Raw genomic sequence first — 25,557 nt, forward strand, 5'->3', positions numbered from 1 at the left:
TTATGCTTGTAAACCACTGATCAACTCTACTACTCTGAATTGAGTCAAGTCCTTAGTGTTGTCAAAAGAGGCAATAGTTGCTTCATATTTCTTAGGCATAGAGACAAGTATCTTATGCACCAATCTAGAATCAGAGAAATCAGTCCCAAGAACTCTTACCTTGTCGGAAATATCTATCATCTTGTCTGAGTATTCTTTGATTGACTCAGACTCCTTCATTTGTAGCCTCTCGAATTCTCTAATCGAGATCAACACCTTCATGCTCTTGATCCTCTCATCTCCTTGATACTGAGCTTTGAGGTAGTCCTATATCTCCTTCGCTGATCCAAAAGCCATAATTCTACTGAATATGGCTGGTGAAACTGAAGCATAAAGACAAGACTTTGCCTTAGCCTTCCTGGTGGTTCTCTCATCGTGCATTTTGATCTGGTTCATAGTTGGATTGTCGGGAAGTGGAGTCACATCATATTCTTCGTCAGCAGCTTCCCAATAATCATAACCTTCGATGTATGCTTGTATTCTGATGGCCCATGCTTGATAATTCTCTCCATCAAACACATGTGGGGCTGATTTCATTTTCCTCAAAAACCTCACAAGTGTATCTCTCAAATTTTCTTTCAGAACTTTCACAAAACTTTTCTCAAAAGTCCCTTAAGAAAAATGGCTCCCAATACCACTATTGGTTTAATAAAGAACTAATTGAAGTATATGAATGAAGGGATGATTTAATTGATTAACAAAGTAGCCCTTATATACAAGTCCCAAGAAACAACCTCAAAAAAATAAATTCAAATTGCTACTAACAAGCTAACAACTCCTACTACTACTAACAAGCTAACAAATCCCCTAAGACTTAGTCTTATTTTTTTTAAAAATAGTCTTGAAACGCTAACACCTCAATTATATATAAACTAGATCTCATAAAATTTTGTTAAGAAATGGCTTTCATGCAGCCTGTTGTATCGTTGCATGCATGTTGCAGTAGGACAACATGCTGTTAATGTTTGTATTTTGTATTTTGCTACTTAGTTACATTTGAACTAAGTTGACAATGTATTTTTTTTAATAAGTGCTAATTGACTTGATTAAATCAGCTTTTCTAAGTGTACAGTTAAGTTTTATTAGTTTCAAGACAATTTAATGGTGTTAGGTATGTTTAGGTGACAGTTTTGCTTTCAGTCAAGCTGTTTACTAGTTTAAATGGTTGTAAAACTTCAGCTATCAATATGATGAATCTTTCTGCATTCCCTTCTCTTGATTTTTTATCCTTGCTAAGCATTTTTTTCAAGTTCATAACCTGATCTTTTGTTATTTTTTGCTACAAGTTATTAAAACTTGTTACTCAAGACTTAGCTTTGTTTTCAATTCTATTTCTTAACACCAACAATTGGCATCTAGAGTCAACTTCTGAGACGACCTTTTCTCTTTCATGTTCTCAGAAACAACATGTCCTCATCCAGTTTCTTTCCAACTCTACCACCTGTATTTAATGGTCAAAGCTACAACATTTGGGTAGTAAAAATGAAGACCTACTTGCAAGCATTTGATTTATGAGAGGCTTTAAATTCTGATCTTGAACTACCACCCTTGAGAGTTAACCCCACGGTAGCGCAAATTAGGCAACACTCTAATGATAGAGCCAAGAGATACAAGGCAATGTCTTGCCTCCAAAACAGTGTATTTTTCACAAGGATTATGGCCTGTGATACTCCAAAGCAGGCTTGGGACAAGCTTAAAGAAGAGTTTCAAGGCACTGAAAAACCAAGATAGCAACAACTCATCAATTTAAGGAGGGACATTGAAAACTTGATGATGAAGGAGACAGAGACAATTAAGCAATAATCAGACAGGATTATGGTTGTTGTAAACAATATAAGACTGTTTGGGGACCAATTCAATGAAAGCAAAATAGTGGAAAAGGTTATTGCAACCTTACTTAAGAGATATGAAGCCAAAATTTCTTCCCTAAAAGACTCAAGAAATTTGTCAACAATCTCTTTGACTGAGCTAATCAATGTTCTTTATGCTCAGGAACAAAGAAGAGCTAGCAGATAGAAGGAGCATCATGAAGGTGCATTTCAAGCCAAGAGCAAACCAACCTCGAGCTCCTCTAGTTACAAAGGGAAGAAAACTTGGTCAGACAAGTCTAAAAGAGATAGAGGAAGGAGAAAATATCCACCATGCTCTCATTGTAAAAGGATTAGTCATCTAGAAGCATACTGCTAGTACAGACCTAATGTGCAATGCAAGGTTTGTAAGTAGTTAGGACATGTTGAAAAGGTTTGCAAGAATAGGGATTAATAAAAACAATAGCAATCACAGCAACCTAACACTCAAGTTCAAGTGGCTGAAGAAAGCCTACTCAAGAGGAGCAAGTGTTTATTGTTTCTTATTCAGTAACCAGGATAAAAAAAACACAAAAAAAATGGTTGATTGACAGTGGATGTACCAACATCATGACTCCTAATGCTACTATCTTCAAGTGGATAGATATAAACTTCAACATCATGACTCATTCAAGTGCCAAACATGTTTCAAATGTCATTTTAGTACCTGAAATTGATAGAAATCTACTAAGTATTGCACAATTGCTTGAAAAAGAGTATTTTGTTGTATTTAAGGGAAAAGAATATTTGATTAGTGATCCAAGTGGATCTAAGCTTATGTTAGTAGCCATGACTGATAGAAGCTTTGTTGTTGACTAGAATAAGGAGTTTGTTAGTGTCTATACAACTGCCTTAGATGAGTCCAAATTGTGGTAAAGAATGATAGGCCATGTCAATTATAGATCACTACTTCAGTTATCTAAGGGAGATTTAGTTGAAAACTTTATAAAAGTGGTTGAACAACATTGCAGTTGGTTCATACTAATGCATGTAGTCCTATGACGTCTCAATCTTTGAATGGTAGTAGGTACTTCATCCTTTCCATCAATTATTATTCTAAGTTCTGCTGGGTTTATTTTCTCAAGTTCAAGTTAGAAGTTGCCTTAGTATTTTAGAATTTTAAAGCAGTAGTTGAAACTCAACCAGGTTGCAAGCTCAGAACTATAAGGTCAGATGACAAGACAAAGTACACTTTTGAACTGTTTCAAAGGTTTTGTGAAGAGTCAAGGGTTGAACACCAGTTCACCAACACCTACAGACCTCAACAAAATAGTGTTAGTGAAATGAATAATCAAACCCTAATGGATATGGCCAGTAGTCTAATGTTTGAAAGAAGTTTGCCTAAAAGTTTTTTGGATGAGGTAGTGAATACTGTAGTTTATCTTCAAAATAGGCTACCAACCAAAGCCCTATTGGAGAAAACTCCATTTGAAGTCTAGTTTGGATTCAAACCATCAATTACACATTTGAGAGTCTTTGGTTGCATCTGTTATGCACATGTTCCTACTATAAAAAGGGACAAATTGGAAAAGAAGACTCAACATGGCATCCTTGAGGGCTATAGTAGTGTTAAAAAGAGTTATAGAATCCTTGATCCTACAACTTACAGGGTCTCTATAAGCAAAGATGTGGTGTTTGATGAGAAGTTAATATGGAACTGGACAAGGCTGAGCCAAAATGTGTTACTGAAGATTTAGTAATAAGGTCAAACGAAGTTGAGCAGACTGATCAAGGGATGACTTTTGATGATGTGTCTATTAGAGGAACCAGATTGATAAGTGACATGTATAAGAGGCTACTATAGCTACTATTGAGCCAGTTGGTTTGAAGAAGTAAAAACACAAGAAGACTGGAGGCAAACCATGTTAAATGAAATGGGCATGATTCATAAGAATTAGACTTGGGAGTTAGTTGAAATACCAGCCCACAAGAAAGTCATAGAAGTGAAATGGTTGTTTAGAGCCAAATATAATTCTGATAGAACTTTGAACAAGCTAAAGGCAAGGTTAGTTGTGAAGGGTTTTAGCCAAAAGTATGGTGTTGACTAATTTGAAACATTTTCACCAATGGCAAGACTAGACACTATCAGACTTTTGCTTGCATTAGCAACTCAAAAGCAGTGGAAAATACATCAACTTGATGTAAAATATGTCTTCCTAAATGGATTCCTCAATGAGGAAATACATGTTGAGAAGCCTGATGGTTTCAAAGTGGCTAGTGAAGAAAGAAAGGTGTACAAGCTAAGAAAGGCCTTGTATGGCTTAAAACAAGCACCAAGGGCCTGGTATGATAGAATTGACAACTATCTATCAAGCTTGGGCTTTGAGAGAAGCATTAGTGAGCCAAAATTATATGTGAAGAAAAAAGGTTATGAAACACTTCTGATAGTCTCCTTATATGTGGATGACTTGTTAGTGACTGGTGAAAGTGATGATATGCTAGCAGAATTCAAAGGAAAAATGGAAAGTGTACTTGAAATGTATGATTTGGGTGAAATGCCCTACTTTCTTGGCATAGAGGTGTCTCAAACTTGGCAGGGAATTTTCATAAGTCAAAAGACATTTTCCTTGAAGATTTTGAAAAAATTTGCATGTAAAACTACAAAGCTACTAGTACTCCAGTTGCTGTTGGTGAAAAACTTACGAGCGAAGGTGTTTTTGAAAAGGTAAATAAATTAATTTATAGAAGCCTAGTGGGATGTTTGCTTGACTTGACAGCCTTAAGGCTTGATATAATGTTTGTAGTTAGTCTCTTATCTAGATTCATGCACTATTGTAATGTAACCCACTTTCAAGCAGCAAAAAGGGTTCTAAGGTACATCAAAGGGACTCTGAGCTTTGGAGTCATGTTTACCAAGGCTGATAACATGAAGCTTCTTGGATTTACAGATAGTGATTGGGCTGGATCTATTGATGATATGAAAAGCACCCCAGGGTTTTTGTTTAACCTTGGATCAGTTGTTTTCTGTTAGAGTTCAAAGAAACAGTCCATTGTAGCTCAATCAATAGTTGAGGCTGAATTTGTTGCAGCTTCTGCAGTTGTTAGTCAAGCAATTTGGCTAAGGAAACTCTTAATAAATCTGAAATTGCACCAAAAAGAAGCAACAAAGATCAAATGTGACAATCAATCTACTGTCGCAATTGCAAATAATCTAGTGTTTCATGGCAAAACAAAGAACTTAAAGATTAAATTTCATCTTGTCTGAGAAATGGAGCGATTACATGAGATTAAAATGATTCATTGCAGTTCTGAAGATTAATTGGCAAACATATTGACAAAACCTCTTGGTACAGCAAGGTTTCAGAATTTAAGAGCCAAATTAGGAGTTTGCGGCATGGAAGCCAATGAGTGTTAAGAAATGGCTTTCATACAACCTGTTGTATCGTTGCATGCATGTTGTTGCAGGACAGCATGCTGCTAATCTTTGTATTTTGTATTTTTCTACTTAGTTACATATGAACTAAGTTGACAATGTATTTGTTTTGATTAGGTGTTGATTGACTTGATTAAATCAGCTTATCTAAGTGTACAAGTTAAGTTTTATTAGTTTCAAGACAATTTAGTGGTGTTAGGTATGTTTGGTGGCAATTTTGCTTTCATTCAAGCTGTTTACTTGTTTAAATGGTTGTAAAACTTCAACTCTCAATATGATGAATCTTTTAACATTCCTTTCTCTTGATTTTTGATACTTGCTAATCATTTTTTCTCAAGTTTACAGCCTGATCTTTTGTTATTTTTTCTACAAGTCATTGAAGCTTGTTTCTCAAGACTCAGCTTTGTTTTCGATCTATTTCTTCAATCCAACAACTTTATACTAGTAAAATTGCAATGGCTTACAAGTTACAATCTTTATAGTTTAAACATACAAGACAATGTTGGCTACCACCTTAAATATTATTATTGTTAAACGTGTCCAAGGGTTAGATTATCTGCTCAAGCTTGGATGGTTTAGGTAAAAACAAAATTAGATTTTGTTGAAGGAAGGTTTAGGCTATATTGATGCATGTAAGTTCATACGATGTTTGTGCAAAAAGTCGTTGAAGGTTGTGGGTTGTGGAGAAAGTCGAACAAGATGTTGATAGGTTTAGATGCCTTTACCTTAGCAAGAATAGGGGTTCTTATACCCTTAGGGAATCTATCTAGAGATAGGTGTCCAGTTAAGGAGGTGTAGTACTTATGGAGGATCTCTTGAACATCTTTCTAGATATGACTTATAAGATGAATGTCATCTTTACAGAGTTTTCCACTCTACATGGTAATGGGTTACATTCTATACAAGTAGAAGCCAATGTTGTCTTCTTGGCAGGGTCTACTTAGTAGGATATACCTACTTGGTGAGGTAGCATTTGGCAAGGAACTTTTGGCTAGGACTTATGAGAAATAACTGTTCCCTTGTCGAGGGAAAAGTTATAAGCTTTTGTGGTCTGGGTAATGTTTTTCAAGTTAATAATACGTGCCTATAGTTATATCAGTGAATTGAAAAGTCATGTGTTCCTTGCAAGAATGTAACAAATGTGTTCTTTGAAGTAACTGTGGCTTTTTAATAAATGAGGACAACAAGCATCATTTATCAATTGGATTGAAGCATATAATGTTTTAATCTATGACACTCCACACCTAATTCATTCGTCGAACCCAAATTTATAATGTCACATTACATTACTAAAGCAATGCAGACTATTTTTATTCATTACCGTTAAAGTCAAATTAATAAATAAGGCATAATTCATATAATTCAGGTCATATAGTGAAATACTCTAATACGAAACCAAATAGTCCCACTCATAATGATTTAAGATTATACAAGGTCAGCCATGATGTCAAAATATGAATCCTAAAAAATTGAGTTAGTATGTCTCATGATAGTGAAACCATGTCTCTAAACATAGCTCCCATGTTTTAGACCTCTAACTTCAAAGTTTATTGTCTCAAGACAATGACATTTTGAGACATAATTCCCATATTTTGGATCTTTAGGTATGATATTTCTTGACTCGAGACAATAAACCTCATGTCTTGAGACTACACAAATAATTTCTTGAGACATACTCAACATATTTCGCAACCAATACCCAGAAATGCACAATTTGATCATTTTTGTTCTTGAGGTCTCAAGACATGTTTTTTTATGTCTCAAGACCAAATGGAAATTTCACCTATAATGCACATTATATACCAATCAAATGAACTCCTAAACATGTCTAATCTAGGCCAACATTTTACCATGTATCAAATTGACATATAAAAAACACATTTAAACACCTAGAATCATAATGGCTAATGCATCATGCTAAGACATAAAGATCAATTACTTACTAACACCAAAGCATAAATAATTAGAAATCAAGAACCGAAGTTCACCAAAATAACCAAAATAAGTCCCAAAATATACCAACAACTTATAACATCATTAAGACCAAATAAACTCCCTAACTACCTAGGTACATGCCATTTACAACTCAAAACTAAAGGGACATTACAAATGTTGGGTTGAGCTGAGATCCAAGTCTTTGACGCTATTGCAAATTCTTGATCAAAATAAAGCTCTAATTAATAGTTGCGCACAAAAACAAACAAATTCACACATTGAGCATTGAAAGCTCAATAGTGCTAATATTATTTGATTTCCAAACATAAAAGCATTAAGTAATAAAGCATACTATCAAAATATTATAACATTTCAATAAATTAAACCTAACTCTTTAATATATTAATAGAAACCATTATACCGATTTGTTTCCGAACACATAACAACATTTCATTAGGTATCCATATATCACATTTCCCAATTAGTGATTATAATAACACATAAAGCACATAATAATATTTCATTGAATCATAATTCATATGTCACATATCACTATACTGAATCATTAATTATTTATCCATTATCAACATATTTTCCATGTATTACATATCATAACACCTTTGGGTTTTCATTCAATTTCACAAATTAGACAAGTCACATTTTCGTATAATATTTTAACAACATCTCGTTATCATATTTTTACTACATTTCCCTTTTTTATATTTTTGCCACATTTTCGTTATCATACTTGTTAACCTCTATTAACCTAATGCAACAAATTGGTGACTTGTAACAACATATTCAACCAACACACTAGTGGCTTATAACAACATATCCAACCAACACACCAATAGCTCATAAGAGTATATCCATCCAACACACCAAGGCACATAAATGCAAGACCCAAAGGCATCATATCATATCCCTCTAACATACCAAGGAACGTAAGTGCAAGACCCGAAGGCATATAACTCTGTCAAATCTCCAAACATAATATAGGCCCTAATTAGCATGCCAACTACCAAACTATACCTGGCATCATTTAATAGAGTGCATTCTAATCATATAACATTATGACATTTACCAATAATCATATCATTTCATTATATCTTATAAATCTAGCTCAAATCATTATGACATAGTAACATTCATGTTGCTCAAAGTAATAACTCAATTAGGAACTTACCATTTCATGATACAACATTAATCATGCTCAACTCATACATCATAATAACTATTTCTCAATATTAACTCATTTGTTTAATAGGGTAAATCCAAAGTCAAATAATATTTTAGCACATATCATTTATAATTCTCATGATACTAACAAAAAAACAAACAACATGTATCACATAACACTAAAAAATCCATTCCTTTTTTTTTTCTCAACAATAATATATATCAATTAAGAGAAAAAAAATGCAATGACATTGACATATAAAAAAGATACAGCCCCAAAGTCAAAAGGAAACACTTAAGATCATAAACAACCAGAAAGAAGCACCAAAAATAAATATAAAAACACAACACCATTCTCTCCACTATTGGAACATATGAAGACTCATCTAAAAGAACAACCTCACCTACGTTTTGGCACCATATTAAAAATGATACCCTACATCAAATATCTCGTCCAATCCCTCACTAAATACAAAAGGAAGAAATCAAAATTCATCATCGAATCATAATCTTCAAAACTTCAAATCAACCTTCGATTCAATGTCCCATCCTAGAAGAACCACATCAAATTTGATTGATTCCATGCTAAAAACATGAAAACGAACCCCTATGACCAGTTAATTGCCCATAGCTCATCTCACAATTAACTAGCTTAGGTTAAAATATTTAAAGATTCATTCCAAAAAAATAAGAGAAAAACATCAAAAACCCTTACAAATCATCTTCCCTTAGACCACAACCCTTACAACTGATCGTCGAAATCGAAATCCTTAAAAACGCTCTAAATTAGCCATTTAAAGCCATAGCCCAACAAACACTTTTTGAGACAATGAAACAAATTTACAACTTAACAAGCTGAGAAATTAAATACCCAAACAACCACCATCTAAAAAAAACACCAAGATCCCATGGCAGATAATAAAGTTGAGCAATAAAGCTCTCATATATCGAAAAAAACAAACTCAAGACAAAAATGACCCAACAATTTAAATAACTCTAAGGAATTCCAAAAATAAGAATCCTAATAATTGAACCATATAATAACACCTCAAGACTCTGTTTAGAGATCATCACAAGAAAATTTTCCATGGAACTTGAAAATAAAAGAAAGAACAAAAATCCCCTAAAAGCGATATCAATGAACAGAATAAGCATGGAATATCAAATCTTCCAAGACCAGTAGCACAAAAAAATTCTCTTGATTGCAACATCATAATCGTATCATCAAACAAAAAGATTCCATTTCCATCTAGAAACCACATGGCGCAATCCAAAACCAAAATTGAACCCAAAATCCTAATCAACAATGACATAAAGACAATAAACAATCTGAAGATTTAAGCATCAGATAAGAAAATTTACTAGAAGGCTAAAGAAATCAAACTCACTTATCACCATACAACCTTCTTAACTTGATTTGAGCTAGCTCTTCAATTACTTCAGCATTATTACCATCAGCCCAAAAACTTAGAAGCTTTCCTAATTCCAAGCTTTTGTTGCTCTTTCATAATAGCTCTTTTTCTATTTCTAAAACTGAACTGGATAGCGATTCATTAACAAATTTCTCAATTGAAGAAGCAGTTGTTGACAATCCAACTTAGTCCTTTTTCGTTCTACCTCGCCTCCTTTTATTTAGCAATCATTCTTTCTTTTTTGTCAATAACATATTTTTCTTCATCAAACTCATACACACTTCTAATTTTTCTGCCCTTTCCCACTTGAACTAGATCCCCAGCAACATAAGGTTCTAAATCTTCACCTCTCTCATAAAGACTCAATACACTCCTCAGAATCATAATTAGCATCATCATTGTTTTGAGTTGCACCTGAATTGTCAATATTGCAACATGAAATACTATACATTTTAGGGGAATAAGGAATTCTACCATTCTCATTAACTTGGGCTAGCCCATATTAATCACTAATAGAATGAGGCCCACTATTAGTCACATCAAAAATACCCTTCACAGGTAAAACACTTAACTCCTCATTAATTTATACTTCATTTACAGCTGTCAATAAGTTAGCCACAGAACACTCCACTATCTCATTGGGATTCAAAGATCTCATAGTTCCAACACTAACAAAATTTTCCAATGTTGGGAAGAATTCTCGAGAACCATCACTATAACCCTGACCAAAGATGATTCATTTTTACCCTCACCCATTGCTGAAGTGGCCGATGAAGATAAATGAGAATCAATCTATATTTCTTCTTTGAACCCAAATTTAAAATCCCAATTTATTTCAAAAACATGAACCAAAGTTCTAATGTTGTTGCACTTGACAATAATGGTATTAACGATTCTTCTTTGTTAACCAGTTGAAATTAATACCCCTCATTTATTAACCTTTGCTATTTTCAAAGTGTAACATCCCAAAAACCCTTTGGTTGTAAATAATATGAGATAAATTTTTAGTGAAGTAAGGTATAACATCAACAAACATGAAGGCCGTTGGATACCCAAGGAAGATGAACGAAGAAGTATGACATGACGTATTAATTTATGATGGGACTAACTCATAAAAATGTAAAAAGTGTTATGAAATTAGTGAAAATATTTAAAATTCATGAGGTCTAAATATAAATATGGAAAATTTAAAGGACCAACAGTGCAAATACCCTAGAGGAGGAAAAGATTAAAGAATAAAATAAATTAGTGAATAAGGACCAAACTGAATAAGTGAAAATTTAGAGGGGCTAAATTAAAATTCTTACCAAAATTAAGAATGACAAAAAAATTTATATTAAGATATTACAAAGGAAAAATGATCATTTTCTCATCAAGATATTTATCGTGATAATAATCAGTGACAAATGGTGTTAAAACATGATTGGTTAGAATATTTTATTAATATTTTATCATAATATTTTATTATAAGAATTTGTATAGAAATATGAAGAAAGTTCTTCACACTTCTCCATGCTCCAACACCATCACCATTAAAATGGTGAAGTTCTCATTTCTTACAATTGGGTCCTTTTTCATGTAATCCCACTATTTCTCCCAATTTTTTTGGAAATTTTCATAAGCACTAAAGAGGAAAAATGAAGTAAAGACGTATGTTCATCAATTTAAAAGAAAGAAACTACTAGGTGGAAGTGAAAAAAATTAGAACAAAATAGAATAATAGTCATGAAGTTAAGGAAGAAAATGGAAGAGAAGCAAATAGAGAAAACTATTGATAAAAGAGGTAAGTTTTCATATTAACTTTATTTTTATTTCAAAGAATTAAGTTAGGTATGTTGTGTTGGAATGTATGATATAAGAATTTAATCAAATAGTGGAGATAGAAAGTCTTTTTAGAATGAATCATATATAAAGACATTAAGTTTTTATGAGAAAATAAAGATATGATTTGTATCATGAGAAATGTTAAGGTAAAGAAATGAATATGTTCCTAACATATGAATTTATTTGACTAAATTGAACAATAATCAAAAGTATAATGATTATCTACATCCAATTGAAAGTTAATGCAAAGCATGGAAAAGTAAATATTTTCACTAAAATAGTTTCCAAATAGCAAGAGTAGCTCAACTTTGAAAATTAACCAAAATTTGTAGAAATTGATTTAGAGGTTGAACCAAATATTAAATTAAATCTTATTGAGTCTAATTTTGTATAGAAGAAACGATATAAGCAATTGAGCTGTAAATCATTAGATAGATAAATTTAAGTGAGACAATGTCAAATTTATTTCGAGTTCCATTGTTTTGACTTTTAAAAATTATTAAAAATTGTAAAAAAATATTTAGGGTTTAGGGTATGAAATTTATATTTATAAAAAAATATTTAGGATATGAAATTTATATTTATAAAATATTAATGAGTGAATTTGAAAGAGAAAAAAAGGAAACATTATACTAATCATGCACTGAAAGATAGATAAATTTTAGCGAAAAAAGGTTAGAGCTGCCTAGCAGTAGAACTATGGAAGAAATGAAGAAAAAAATAGTATTAATTTGCTTATGTGAAAATTTTGAAATTATTATGGTAAAAATTTCTTTGAGTCTAGTTTCAAAAACGACAAGCGAATTTTAATTTTGAATTTTGTAGGCCATGATATAAATAATTTAGTGACTGCTATTCAAGTAAACAATCTTAGTAAAAGTATATGTGTAATTAGTGAAAGAATAATTAATATTACATATAATCATGCTATATTAAAAACCAAATATTCTCATATGTATATACATGTACATATAGGATTTGGAATGGAAAGGAATAAGAGGAAAATAATAGAAGAGTTGTAACACTAAGAAGTTGGCCTGAGGATCAACTTGCAAAATTTACAAAATATACAACAACTGGGTATCACGATATCTAGGGTGTAGTATCGCGATACCAAAAACAATCCAGTAATTTCCTTCTACACAACTTTGGTACCAATTTCAAGACTACTATATAACCTTCACACATGCCAAATTAAATACAATTGATCCCATACATTCTCACATCCTTTTATAACAACTAAACAAACTTTAAACATATAATCAAGGTATACATGTCAACCATTTTTCAAATACCATCTTTAACAATGTCAATTCACATCCAAAAGTATCATATCAACTACCATAAATACAATTCCATCTATCCATCAAAAGCATACCAATTAACAAGCACTACTATTAAGCAAAGTCATGCACAACATATACCAAAACAAACAAATATACATGTGTAACAGCCCGATTTTGGGCCTAATCGGAACAGTGGTTTCGGAACCACTATTCTGGGGTAAGAGAAATTATTTTTAATGTTATTTTATGTGTTATAGAATCATTATATGAGTGCACAAAAATTTTGGTGAAGTAATTTTAGCGATTGCTAGCTTAATTAAGAAAAAGGACTAAATCGCATAAAGGGAAAAAGTTTTGTTTTGCTAGATAAATATGTTAAATAGCTAGAGAACCAAAATTTGGGCTGTTTAAAGAGCAAATGGACCCTTAAGAAAGGCTAGGCCGGCCATAGAGACAAAGATGAGTAGAAAAGTCAAAAGTTGGTGAAGTTGGTGACTTGTTTTGACTAGAAATAAAATAAACTAAAGAGAAAGTGATATCATCTTTTCACCTTCATTATCTCAACCAAAAATACCACCAAAATAGGGGTTTTGAAAGCTTTAAATTTTCAGCCACTCTTCACCCATGCAAGTAAGTGATTTTGATGGTCTTTCTTGATGATTTTTACATTTTTAGGACCCTAAAACTTAATCTAACTATTGAGTGGACTATTTTGCAAAATGATTGAGAGTCTAAGGTTTTTTCATGAAAGCATATGTCTTGTTAACTAAAATTTTATGGAAGAATATGAGTTATGGTTGTGAAATAAACAACTTTTGTAAAGTGATTTTCATGGAAAACACCTAAAAGGGTCATTTTTGTAAAAGTTATAAAATAGGTTGTAATTGTCTGAAATAGTGGAAATTTAGGGTTTTCAAAAGATTAATAAATGGTCAGTTAGGGTTGGCTAATAAGAAAATTCGATAAAAATCGATTTCTGGGCCTAGGGGTAAAATGGTCATTTTGTGAAAGTCTAGGGGCAAAATGGTCATTTATCCCAAAATGTGAATTTTGATTGTCAAAATTTATTTAGTGATTAAATTAGTGAATTTCATCATGTTAGATCAAGAAAAATTGAGATTTGGGCTTAAATCGAGAAAGTACGTGATTAAGGACAAAAAAGAATAATTAGCCGAAATTGCATTTGAGGTAAGTCCGTGTGACTAAATAAACTTGTTATCCATGTTATTGTTAATTTACTTGAAATCCATTTTTTTATGATTGTATTTAATTATATGTTGATGGAATATGACATTCCATTGAAACAAGTAAGTTGTATGTTAATAATGCAACTACATTGTTATGATGTGTGATTGAATTGATATTGTATAAATTACTTTGATTGTGAATATAAGGATGCACGTTGAGAAATTAATGAAATAAAGACTCCCGGTTGAACATTAGGAATAGATTTGGATAATCATGCCATGACATTGGATGATATGTGTGCTAGTGTAAGACATGTCTGGGACATGCATTGGCCACATTATGAGAGCCAGTATAAGACATGTTTGGGACATGCATCGGCCTCGAGATATATACAAGCCAGTGTAAGACATGTCTGGGACATGCATCGGCCCTGAGATATACAAGCCAGTGTAAGACATGTCTGGGACATGCATCAGCCTCGAAATATACAAGCTAGTGTAAGACCTGTCTAGGACATGGCATTAGCTTGTTGTGTGTCAGTGTAAGACCTGTCTGGGACATGGCATCGACACCGATAGATGAGAGCCAGTGTAAGACCTATCTGGGACATGACATTGGCCTTGATATATGAAATTCAGTGTAAGACCTGTCTGGGACATGGCATCGACTTTGATGTGCTAGCCAGTGTAAGACCATGTTTGGAACATGGCGTCGGCATCTTACCTTATGTTTGAGGCTTAGTGAATATCCTGTAGTGTTCCAAATGGTTCAACGGGAAATTTATGGTTTAAGTCACAATGATAAAGATTATGGCTATGTTGTGAGTGGCACAGGTACTTACATGATATTGATGAGATGTGAACTCAATTCATGTTGTATGATTAGTGAGGAATGAATATGAGCATGTTGAGTAACACAATTATGTATGCCAAGCTCATGAGAAATTATTTCGATTTATGATGCACATTTGGTGAAGATGTAAATAAGTAATTCATGCCTATGAGAATGATATTATGATGACCTTGTGATTATAGGTCTATACTTATGATTTATAAATATGTATCTTTACCAATGTGGCGAAAATGAATTAATAAGGTGTGATAAACTTAGTATCATTAATTTACACTAAAACAGTTTTGGACAGCAGCAATAGTCCGACTTTGGAAATCCACCAAAAATTGTGGAAATTTAGTTAGAGGCTGAATAAAATATAAAATTAAATATTAATGAATCTAGTTTCACATAGAAGAAACGATATAAGCAAAGAGTTTCATGTTATGAGATATTTAAATTGTCGTGGGACAGAGTCAGAATGATTTCAAAATTCCCTGTTCTGATTTGAGAAAATCATTGAAAGTTGTAGAAAAATATTTATGGGTCATAATCTATATGCTTAGAATTCTTAATGAGTCTATTTTCAAAGGAAATAGATGGGAACACCATCCGAGTCTCGTATCATGAGATAATAAATTTTTAGTGAAGAGGTGTAGGAACTGTCAGATAACAAAAAAGGGGTAAATTAAAGGAATAAATTGTACTTATTGCCTTGACAAAAAATTCTTAATATTTTATGGTAAGAACATATATGAGTGTAGTTTCAAAGAAAATTAGAATAACTTAATTTGGAGTTCCATAGCTCCAGATATAAATAATTTACCGACTATGACTGGAGAAAATAACTTGACCTGAACATAAATAAAAGTGCAAATATGGGTGTATTACCATGAGAAGCAAGTTGATAAATTGCTTATTATTTTCATACGGTCTTACTAAGCTATAAAGCTTACTCCCTTCCTTTCCTTTTTTTTAGTGTTGACAGGTTAGCTCGGGGTTGGAGATCGTCGGACGCAGCATCACACTATCAAGCCATTGCCTTTGAAGTATTTACCCATATTTGTTTAGCGTTTTCGTGTGAGTGGCATGTATAGGTATTTAGTTTTTATGTTAGCTATTATTATGATTAGCCAAAGATATTGGCTTACATTATGTCACTTATATATGGCCATGATGTGTGGCTCATATTGATTATGGTTTGTGAACTTATCTATCTATGCTAATTCTAATACTTGTGATGTGATGATGTGATTATACTTGTTGGACATATATGGTTGGTGTTATGAATTAGGTGCATAATGAATGCTTTATAACCAATTGAAATGGTCATGGCCATGAATTAAATGTGTAATATGGAAATAAGATAACGATTTTGAAAGGTCATTAAATGACAAGGCTAATGAATAGGTATCGTTGTGTCTCGACTTGATATTATATGAGTATGTGAAATGTGTGAAGGATTAAGACTAACATAAAGGCTTGGAAAATAGCCTAAGTGTTGGCCACAGGGGCTGAGACATGACCGTGTGTCTCAACTGTGTGGGGGAACAAGGCCTTAACACATGGGCGTGTGGCTTGGTCGTGTAGTTCAGATTATTCACTGACGTCATAATCAGAGAGTTACACGGCTTGAGGACACGGGTGTGTCCTAGGCACACGGGCGTGTCCCTGTGTCCACACAGGCGTGTGACCTTGTGTCATGGAAAAATTTTCTAAGTTTTCCCAAAATTTTCTAAGGTTCTCAGTTTAGTCCCTAACTACATTCAATGCATGTTTAGGGCTTCGTAGGCCCATGTATGAGGCGTTATGCATGTGTATGAAAAGTTTTGATCTAAACAAAATTTTATAGCCCAGTTTTTGCATGTTTGTGAACGACTAAGTCGTGTAATGCCTAGTACCCTGTTCCGGTGTCGAACACGGATAAGGGGTGTTACAATATGAGCATTAAATAATGTTCAAATTAAGTTAACATTCCAAGCTAACACATATGAACGGGTATGTACATACCACATAACCAGACTATAATACGTTCAAAAGACTACCGAATAAAAAATGATAGAGTTTGAGCTTCTCCTCAATTTGCTAGACTAGTTTCACAAATTGGCAATCTACAAGGAAAAAGGAGGCAACGGAGTTAGCATATCGAATGCTTAGTAATTCCATATGAAAATTACCTAACTTACCTTGACATTTCAACAATTTAATAATTAAATCACTTTGGTATATAACATGACATCCTTTGGCATCTTTATACTTTCATATACAATTCAACAATTCAACTAATATGTTAGTTCATTTGTATCACAAGAACTTATAATTCAAATCATATGCATCTTCAAACATTACATCTTACAACATGTAATATTCAAGTAATACACAATTTGCAACATATGCAATTCAATTTATATCCAATCATTTCAACCATTTCATTTCTATTTAGTTACCATTTCCTTGCCAGAGGGAACCATAGTAAACCAAAGTCAGGTACACGGGACAATAGTGCTTACACAAGTTGACAATGATTATGGTTGCTCATACAAGCTAACATATTTGCTCACACAAGCTGACATTATAACCTCTTTAGCCCGACCAAGACGTAATGGCTAGATTAAGAAGGCTACATTAGCCACCAAAATGGCTAAGCTAACTTACGTTACTTTTGAAGACTTTAAATAAACTTATTTTATAGAAAAACCGTATTTGCACTTTGAGTTAGTTTAAAAGAGTTCATTTATTAGATAATCTAAACTATTTTTCAAGTTATTCTGGAAACTTAGTTCTTATCGATTTGTTTTTCAAAAATGGTTCATTTGCAATGTAGCAAAAATTAGGGAACAATGTCAAATTTTACTTAAGCCTAATACCATGGAATTTTTGGTTATTATGCTTAGGTAATTCATGCATGCAAAAATCCCCAAAAGAAAAGTTATCAAGCCACAACCAAAAATAATTAAAAATTACAAACCAAAACCAATAAAGACTTAATAATACTTATTAAGAATAGTCCGAGGTCCAAGGTGGTTCTCCGAATGCCGAGTTCGATCCTAATTTCAAGGTTTACCTAAAAAGTTAAACACTATTGGAGGTGAGCATATGAAAGCTCAATGTGAGTGGAATTTTTTTTAAATAGACATAAATATCAAATTTAGTGAAACACATTAGCTTTAATAGAAGAACACATAACCATCATTGGAATTTTTTATCATTACAGAGCCATTATCAAATTGATGTCAAACGGTGTATGAGCATTGGTCGTCATTTCGATATCATTCAATACAACATAATACAATACGTAACATAAATCAATAACATTCACTACAGCAAAACAGGTTTTTAGCGGCGTTTTTCATTTAAACGCCGCTAAAGAATGAGTATTAGCAGCACTTTTTAAAAACGTCGCTAAAAATCAAGTATTAGCGGCGCTTTTTTTAAAAACGTTGCTAATGCTTGATCACGCAAAAAAATTAACACAATGTGAGCCTTTAGTGGCTTTAGCGGCGCTTTTTAAAAAACGCCGCTATATGTACACCATTAGCAGCGCTTTTCAAAAAACGCCGCTAATGCTTGATCTTTAGCGACGTTTTTTAAAAAGCTCGCTAAAGATTGAGTATTAGCGGCGCTTTTTAAGAAACGCCGCTAATGCTCGATCTTTAGCAGCGTTTTTCAAAAAACGCCGCAAAAGAATTTTACGTATTGAGCTTTTAGTAGCTCTAGCGGCGCTTTTTGAAAAACGCTACAAAAAATGAAAAAAATTAAAATACTATTATTTAAAATAATTTTAAAGATTTTTGGTATATGACTAATTTTTTTTTAAATTTATATGTTAAATATTTTCTTTTATAATTGTAAAAGAGATAGTATTAATTTTAAAATATTGAATTAATTATCATTATAGTTTAGGGTTTACGATATATGATTAAGGGTTTAATGTTTATGAGTTACTATTTTAAGGTTTATGGATTATGGTTTAAGGGTGGTTTAAGGGTTGGGGTTTAAGGTTTAGGTGTTAGGGGTTAGGGGTAAGGGTTCATAGTTTAGGGTTTATGTTTTAGGATTTATGGTTTAGGGTTTAGTGATTAAGAGTTTAGGGTTTAGATTAATTAGTGTTTTTTTAATTTATATGATAAATATTTTCTTATATAATTATAAAAGAGATAGTATTAATTTTAAAATATTGAATTGATTATCATTATAGTTTGGAGTTTATGGTTTAGGGTATATGGTTTAGGGTTTAAAATGTATGAGTTACTATTTTATGGTTTATGGATTATGGGTTTAGGGATTATCATTTATGATTTAAGGGTTGGCGTTTAAGTCTTAAGGGTTAAGGGTTAAGTGTTAGGTTTTTAGGGTTTATAGATTATGTTTATGATTTAAGGTTTAGGGGTAGGGGTTAAGGGTTTAAGGTTTAGATTAATTAATGTTTTTGTAATTTATATATTAAATAATTTATTATATATTTGTAAAAGAGATAATATTAATTTTAATATATTAAAATTAAGATTATAGTTTAAATTATGTAAGAGATAATTTCCCCCTTTTCCCTAATCCGAATCCTTAAAATAATCACTCCTTTTTCCCCAATTCGAAATCCAAAATCCCTGGTAAATGTTTCTTTTTCTAACAATGGTATAGTGTGCAATTGTATACATGAACTTTAATTTGATCCAGTTCTTGTAAATTATTGACACAATTATTGATAAAATATCATTTTATATTTATATATTGCATACATAAATATTTATATTTATCCAATATAAAAATATATTGATGTATTTATTTTTTAAAATGTGTATGATTAAATCAAAATTAATGTTTCAACTATAAATTTAAACCACAATTAGAATTTCACGTTTACAATTACACATTAAAACGAAATTACGCCATTATCAGTTTCTTAGTGCTTGTTTCCAAATTTGATGCATTCTATATTGCTCTTGATTTTGATTTGTTTGAGGTCTTACTAATAACCACATTGCATGTGTCTCCAACTCTTTTAATGGAAATTACGCCTTTCCAATCTCTTCCCTTAAAGTTAAAAGAATGATTTTTTCCTTTGAATGTAATTTAGTGCAACTTATAATTGTGAGAGTTTGTTTATTATACTTACATAGTCTCGACTTCACTATGCTACATAACCTGGATAGTGACTTTTAATTATATCCCTCTGTTAAGGCTTAGTAGTTTGCTAGCAATTTTTATTGTTTGATAATTGCCTCAACTAAAATTATATAAAATATTTTATGTTATATTAAATAATTACCTTTATGATAGGCAACAAGGTGAGTACAGTGATAGTGACTTTTTATGTAACACCCCGAACCCGAGACCGACACCGGAGTCGAACACGAGGTGTTAACAGGCTTTAAAAATAATTTCCCAGACACTGCCAATCTGCGTACTAGTCGTTTTAAAAATCATATCTTGAGTTCAGAAACTCGGAATCCAGTTCCGTAAATTTTCCCTGAAACTAGACTCATATGCCCATCTACATATTTTTTTCTAGAATTTTTGGTTGGGCCAATTAGTACAGTTTATTAGTCAAAGTCTCCCATGTTACAGGGATCGACTACACTGACCTTTGCGCATTACGACTTGGATATCTCCCTGTACGGGGATTCAATACTGATGCCGTTTGTTTCTATAGAAACTAGACTCAGAGAGGAATCTATACATATATGGCTTGACTCCTAATTGTCTCTGGTTAATTTATAATGAATTTTTAAATTTGAAACAGGAAATCCAGAAACCGTTCTGGACCTGTCTCACAAGAACCTGAATATCTCTTAACATACTGTCCGTATGATTGTTTCGTTACTTTTCTATGAAAATAGATTCATCAAGGTTCGTTTACATAATTTATTCACTATTTAATTCCATTCCTACTATTTTTAGTGATTTTCCAAATCTACATCACTGCTGCTGTCAGCATCTGCCTTTAAGGTAGACTTTACCTATTTCATAGTTTCCATGATTCAACTAGCCCTTTTAGCATAAATAGCACAATTTATGATAGTGATTAACCATTCCCATGGCCAATCCTTGTTAAGCATATCCACACCTCTCAATAACCATATCCATACCAAATAATTATAACATTATACTCAAACATATATAAGCCATTTTCGCATGGCTATCCAAAATTATACAAGTCCAAAGGGTCCATGACCCACAACAAACGGGTAGTCCTATACATGTCATTTCGAAGTTCAACCAAAATTGTACCAAAAAGGGGGGGCTTTGATAGTGTGGGCGACTTCGACTTCAAAATCCCGAGTTCGATAGCTGGAGAACCAAAATCTATAAAACAGAGGATCAAAGAAACAGAGTAAGCAATTTATGCTTAGTAAGTTTTGAGCAAGGAATTCCAGCACAGCAAAAGTATATCATTCATATAGCTAAACGGATAATTTCATATGCACAAATTTTCGATATCATACTTGCTTCACATTACCAACCCTTATGTACATACACAAAAGATCAACTTAGCCAAAGGCCGGTAGCTCGTTTATCAACTGAGCGAATACTTATTTGTAAGGGCTCAACTGAATTCAAGCACATACGAAACATACCTCAATGTTGGGATGTTTCTAGAGTATTTACTGAAATTTCTACAGCAAGATCATTCATTCTCAAATCACGTAGCTTCGGAATTTAACCGGATATAGCTACTCGTTCAAACGCCTTCGGGACATAGCCCGGTTATAGTAACTCGCACAATTGCCTTCGGGACTTAACCCGGATTTAGTAACTCGCACAAATGCCTTCGGGCTTAGCCCGGAATTAGTATCTCGCACAAATGCCTTCGGATCTTAGTCTGGATATGGTCACTTAGCACAAAGCCTTCGGGACTTAGCCCGGACATCATTTAAATAACCATGCACATTTAACAGTAAATCATGGCACATTCGTATTTCATTTTCGTTAACAAAACTCAAACACAAGACACTTATCATTCTGGCAATTTCGGCTCAATAGCCACACACAAAGAGCATGATTTTAATTTGCTTAAAACATGATCTAATCAAATCATAATTTAAGCTCTTTTACTCAAGAACTTACCTCGGATGTTGTCGAATGATTCCGATAGCTAGTCGACCACTTTTTCCTTCCCTTTATCGAATTTAGATCCCCTTTGCTCTTGAGCTTAATTAGACAAATAAATTGATTTAATCATTTGAGCATCGAAAAGAGGAACACAAGGCACTTAGCCCATATTTATACATTAGACATTAAAGTCACATACATGTGAAATCATGCATCAACTCAACATATTATCCCACACTCCTTTTAGCCGATTGTCTAAGCCAAGATATAAGCATTAATATGCTTGCCTCTAACCGAATACATGCAACGCCAATCCATCTCATGTGGCCGAATATGCATGTCTACGTTGAGGTCAATTATATACTTAGTACCACATATAAATGACATACATTTTACTAACTAATGCATTACATATTACAACTCAATATGCATCCATCATTCACTCCATAACTAAACCATCACCATATATAAACATATACCTTGGGATGACATATATATGTATCATACCAATACACCATGTGCAATTATATATATATATGCAAAAGCCGAATCACAAGGCTGATTATAGCCATCTCATATATATTTTTTTTCATCCCATACCCGAATGCACAAGTACATTATAATAGCTTCCAACTTAATTCATCATAAATTTCCCCTTTTTTTTTGTTTTCATGGCCGAATGCTCCTTCTACACCATTTACCTTCACAAAGCATGAATTTCATCATCCAACTTACAAGCTTACAATCTCATGAAGTTTAACCTCATAGTACCTATCAAACTCTCACTCATTAGCTTCTATCATAAACCTCCAACAACACCAACTAAACATATACTTCGTGGGTCTATGGTAGAGCCAAGAAAGGAACTCATAGATATCAAGATGTAAGCAACTACCATTATTAATCTAAGTTTTGCATGAAACACAATCATCACCCTTATTAATCTTTTATAGCCGAAAACCATACTCACCTCCAAAATCAAAATTTTAACATGGTTTACAAAAATCACTTGATAACTCACTCAATATCAACTAAAATTTCAAAAGCTAGTACAACTTCCTTACCTTAATAGTGACCTAAGATGACCGATTGCTTCACTCCCTTCTTCTTCCTTTCAATTCGGCCAAGAAGAACCAAAGAACACAACTTGTTTTTTTTTCTTTCTTCCTTAGAACATTCGGCCAAGAGAAATGAAGAAAGATGGACACTTTTTTTTTGTTTTCTTTCTTACATTCACGGCAATAGAGAGGGGAAGAACAATTATACACATTCTTTCCTTTTTTCCATTTCTTTATTACCCATACTCCTTATTTTATTGTTCCTAACATACATCACTAACATAACATGTTTGTGACATGTTTCCACTCATAGCATGGCCGGCCACTAGCTCAAATATTGGGCAATTTGACATGCAAACCCACCATTTCTATAACATGCATTAATAAGCCACTTTACATTTGCCTAGCACATTTCTAAATTCTTTCACATAAGTCCCATTTACTAAAATTCACCTACAATTAAACAAAATTCAAATATGAAATTTTCACACATGCATATATACATACAATAAGCATCAAATATGACAGCTAATTATTTTTATGACTCGGTTTAACGGTCCCAAAACCACTTCCCGACTAGGGTCAATTTTGGGCTGTCACATTTTATCATGGAAAATGTTAGGTATATGCTTGTATGTATGCCCATACAGATATTACTCAATTTACATTATTTTAAAAATCTAAATCCAAATCTTGAAAAATTAATTTCCAATTTTTTTTTCTTTTAAATTCAATCAATCTACTAAACTTATGTTTTAGATTTTTCTCTCGTTAAAATGATAGGCTTATGGTTTTGAAGAATCATAAAATGGGCAATCAAATAGCTTTACTGGACTGCTGCCAATTTACCTTTTCTTTATTGAAACAATATTAAAAAAAGCTAGCAATTTATTTATTTTTTGTAAAATAATATAATATTATGAAATTTAAATGAAAAAAATATGGTAATATTAATTTATTTTTATAATGACACTTTGAATACATTGTGCATTTTTCTTAATTGCTAAATTTGTCTTTTTTAGTTGCAATCCCGGTCCTTTTTATTGGTGAATCTAATCTGTTCTTTTGCATTTGAAGGCGCACCTTGCATCACAGATTGTGTGATGGCTGAGCTTGAAAAATTGGGCCAAAAGTACCGTTTAGCTTTGAGGTAAAGCCTCCATTAACGTTTAAAATATGCAGTATCTCTTTACAGTGTCTTATCTGGCTAAATGCATCTAAATGTTAGTATCTGTTTCTTAATTTGCCCTCAAACTTTCTCTGGACCCTTGATTCATTTGTTGCCATACGACTTGGTTCAATGCTTCTGAATGTTAGTCTTTGTTTCTTAATTTGCCCCCAATCTATCTTTTGGACTTTACACTTAACTGTCCTATCTCTATTCTACCTTGGCTATTCATTGCTTTTTATGACATAACAAGTTTATTCTAAAGAATCTTGGGTGGCAAATGGAACAGGAAAAACCAACTACACTAGATTGAGATCTAAGAACAATTTGCAGAAGGCACATAATGACTGGCTCCTACCTTTACGAATGCTTGTGGGAGGCATTGCAGTAGCGAATAAGAATGGGATTGATCAACATGCAGTTGACACTGTATGTGCTCTGAATCCAAATTCAGGTGTGAGTTTCAGATATTTTATGTGCAAAAAAATATTAGAGTGTTTTATGTTTGTATGTTAGTTAAGCAGATTATAGATAGAACTTGCAGTAGGATCAATTAATTAGTTGATCAAAAACTACACCCAGTTTTGTAATCGTCTATTTGCATATACTTAATAATAATTTCGTGTCAACTAATTATTTTTTTTAATTATTTTGTTTTCAATATTTTGTTTTTATTTGAGTTGAAAGAAGAAAAACACGAATTGCAATTTTGACTTGGAAAAGAGAATATTCATTAGCAGCTTAATCAATTTTTATTTTTATTTTAATATTTACGATAACTTGAGTTCTAACTTTTGGATTTTAATTGTGTTATTAATTTATTATTTTAAATTCTAAATTTAAATTCATTAATTTTTATATTTAGTTTTAAAGTTAAAATTTTAATAGAAAATTTAATTTAATTAATATTTTTTTATTTATCCTTAGAAGTATATAGTTTAAAGTTTAAATTTCAAGAATAAAACATAATATAATATTTATCATGGAAAATAAATATTATTTAACTAAAAAATATATTTTAAAGATTATATTCTTTAGCAGCGTTTGTGAGAAAAGAGTCGCTAAAGGTCATGGTCTTTAGCGGCATTTTCAAAAAAAGTGCCGCTAAATGTCATGGTTTTTAGCGGCGTTTTGGGGAAAAGTGCCGTTAAATGTTATGGTTTTTAGTGGCGTTTGAAGAAAAAGCGCTGTTAAAGGTCATGGTCTTTAACGGTGTTTGAGGAAAAAGCGCCGTTAAATGTTATGGTCTTTAGCGGCGTTTTTTTTAAATAAACGCTGCAAATTTTTGTGGCATTTACTATAGCGGCGTTTTTTGTGGTGCTTGTGAAAGCGCCACAAATAGTTCTAGTGGCGCTTTTAAGCGCCGC

General features: G+C 32.5%; 1 protein-coding gene and 1 long non-coding RNA gene across 2 annotated transcripts; one reads left to right on the forward strand and one right to left on the reverse strand.

The window, feature by feature from the left end:
* On the reverse strand, nucleotides 1-576 carry LOC107961039 (uncharacterized). Its single transcript, XM_016897285.2, has 2 exons — nucleotides 388-576; nucleotides 1-306 (listed from the first exon to the last, which is right to left on the reverse strand). Exons 1-2 carry the CDS (start codon nucleotides 574-576, stop codon nucleotides 1-3), a joined length of 495 nt encoding a protein of 164 aa, XP_016752774.2.
* A 23,271-nt stretch (nucleotides 577-23,847) lies between these two features.
* LOC121229118 (uncharacterized) lies at nucleotides 23,848-24,819 on the forward strand. Its single transcript, XR_005926654.1, has 2 exons — nucleotides 23,848-24,172; nucleotides 24,480-24,819. It is a non-coding gene; the product is annotated as an uncharacterized lncRNA (long non-coding RNA).
* Nucleotides 24,820-25,557: the final 738 nt, after the last annotated feature.

Source organism: Gossypium hirsutum, chromosome A05, assembly GCF_007990345.1.
Source record: "Gossypium hirsutum isolate 1008001.06 chromosome A05, Gossypium_hirsutum_v2.1, whole genome shotgun sequence".
Lineage (NCBI taxonomy): Eukaryota > Viridiplantae > Streptophyta > Magnoliopsida > Malvales > Malvaceae > Gossypium > Gossypium hirsutum.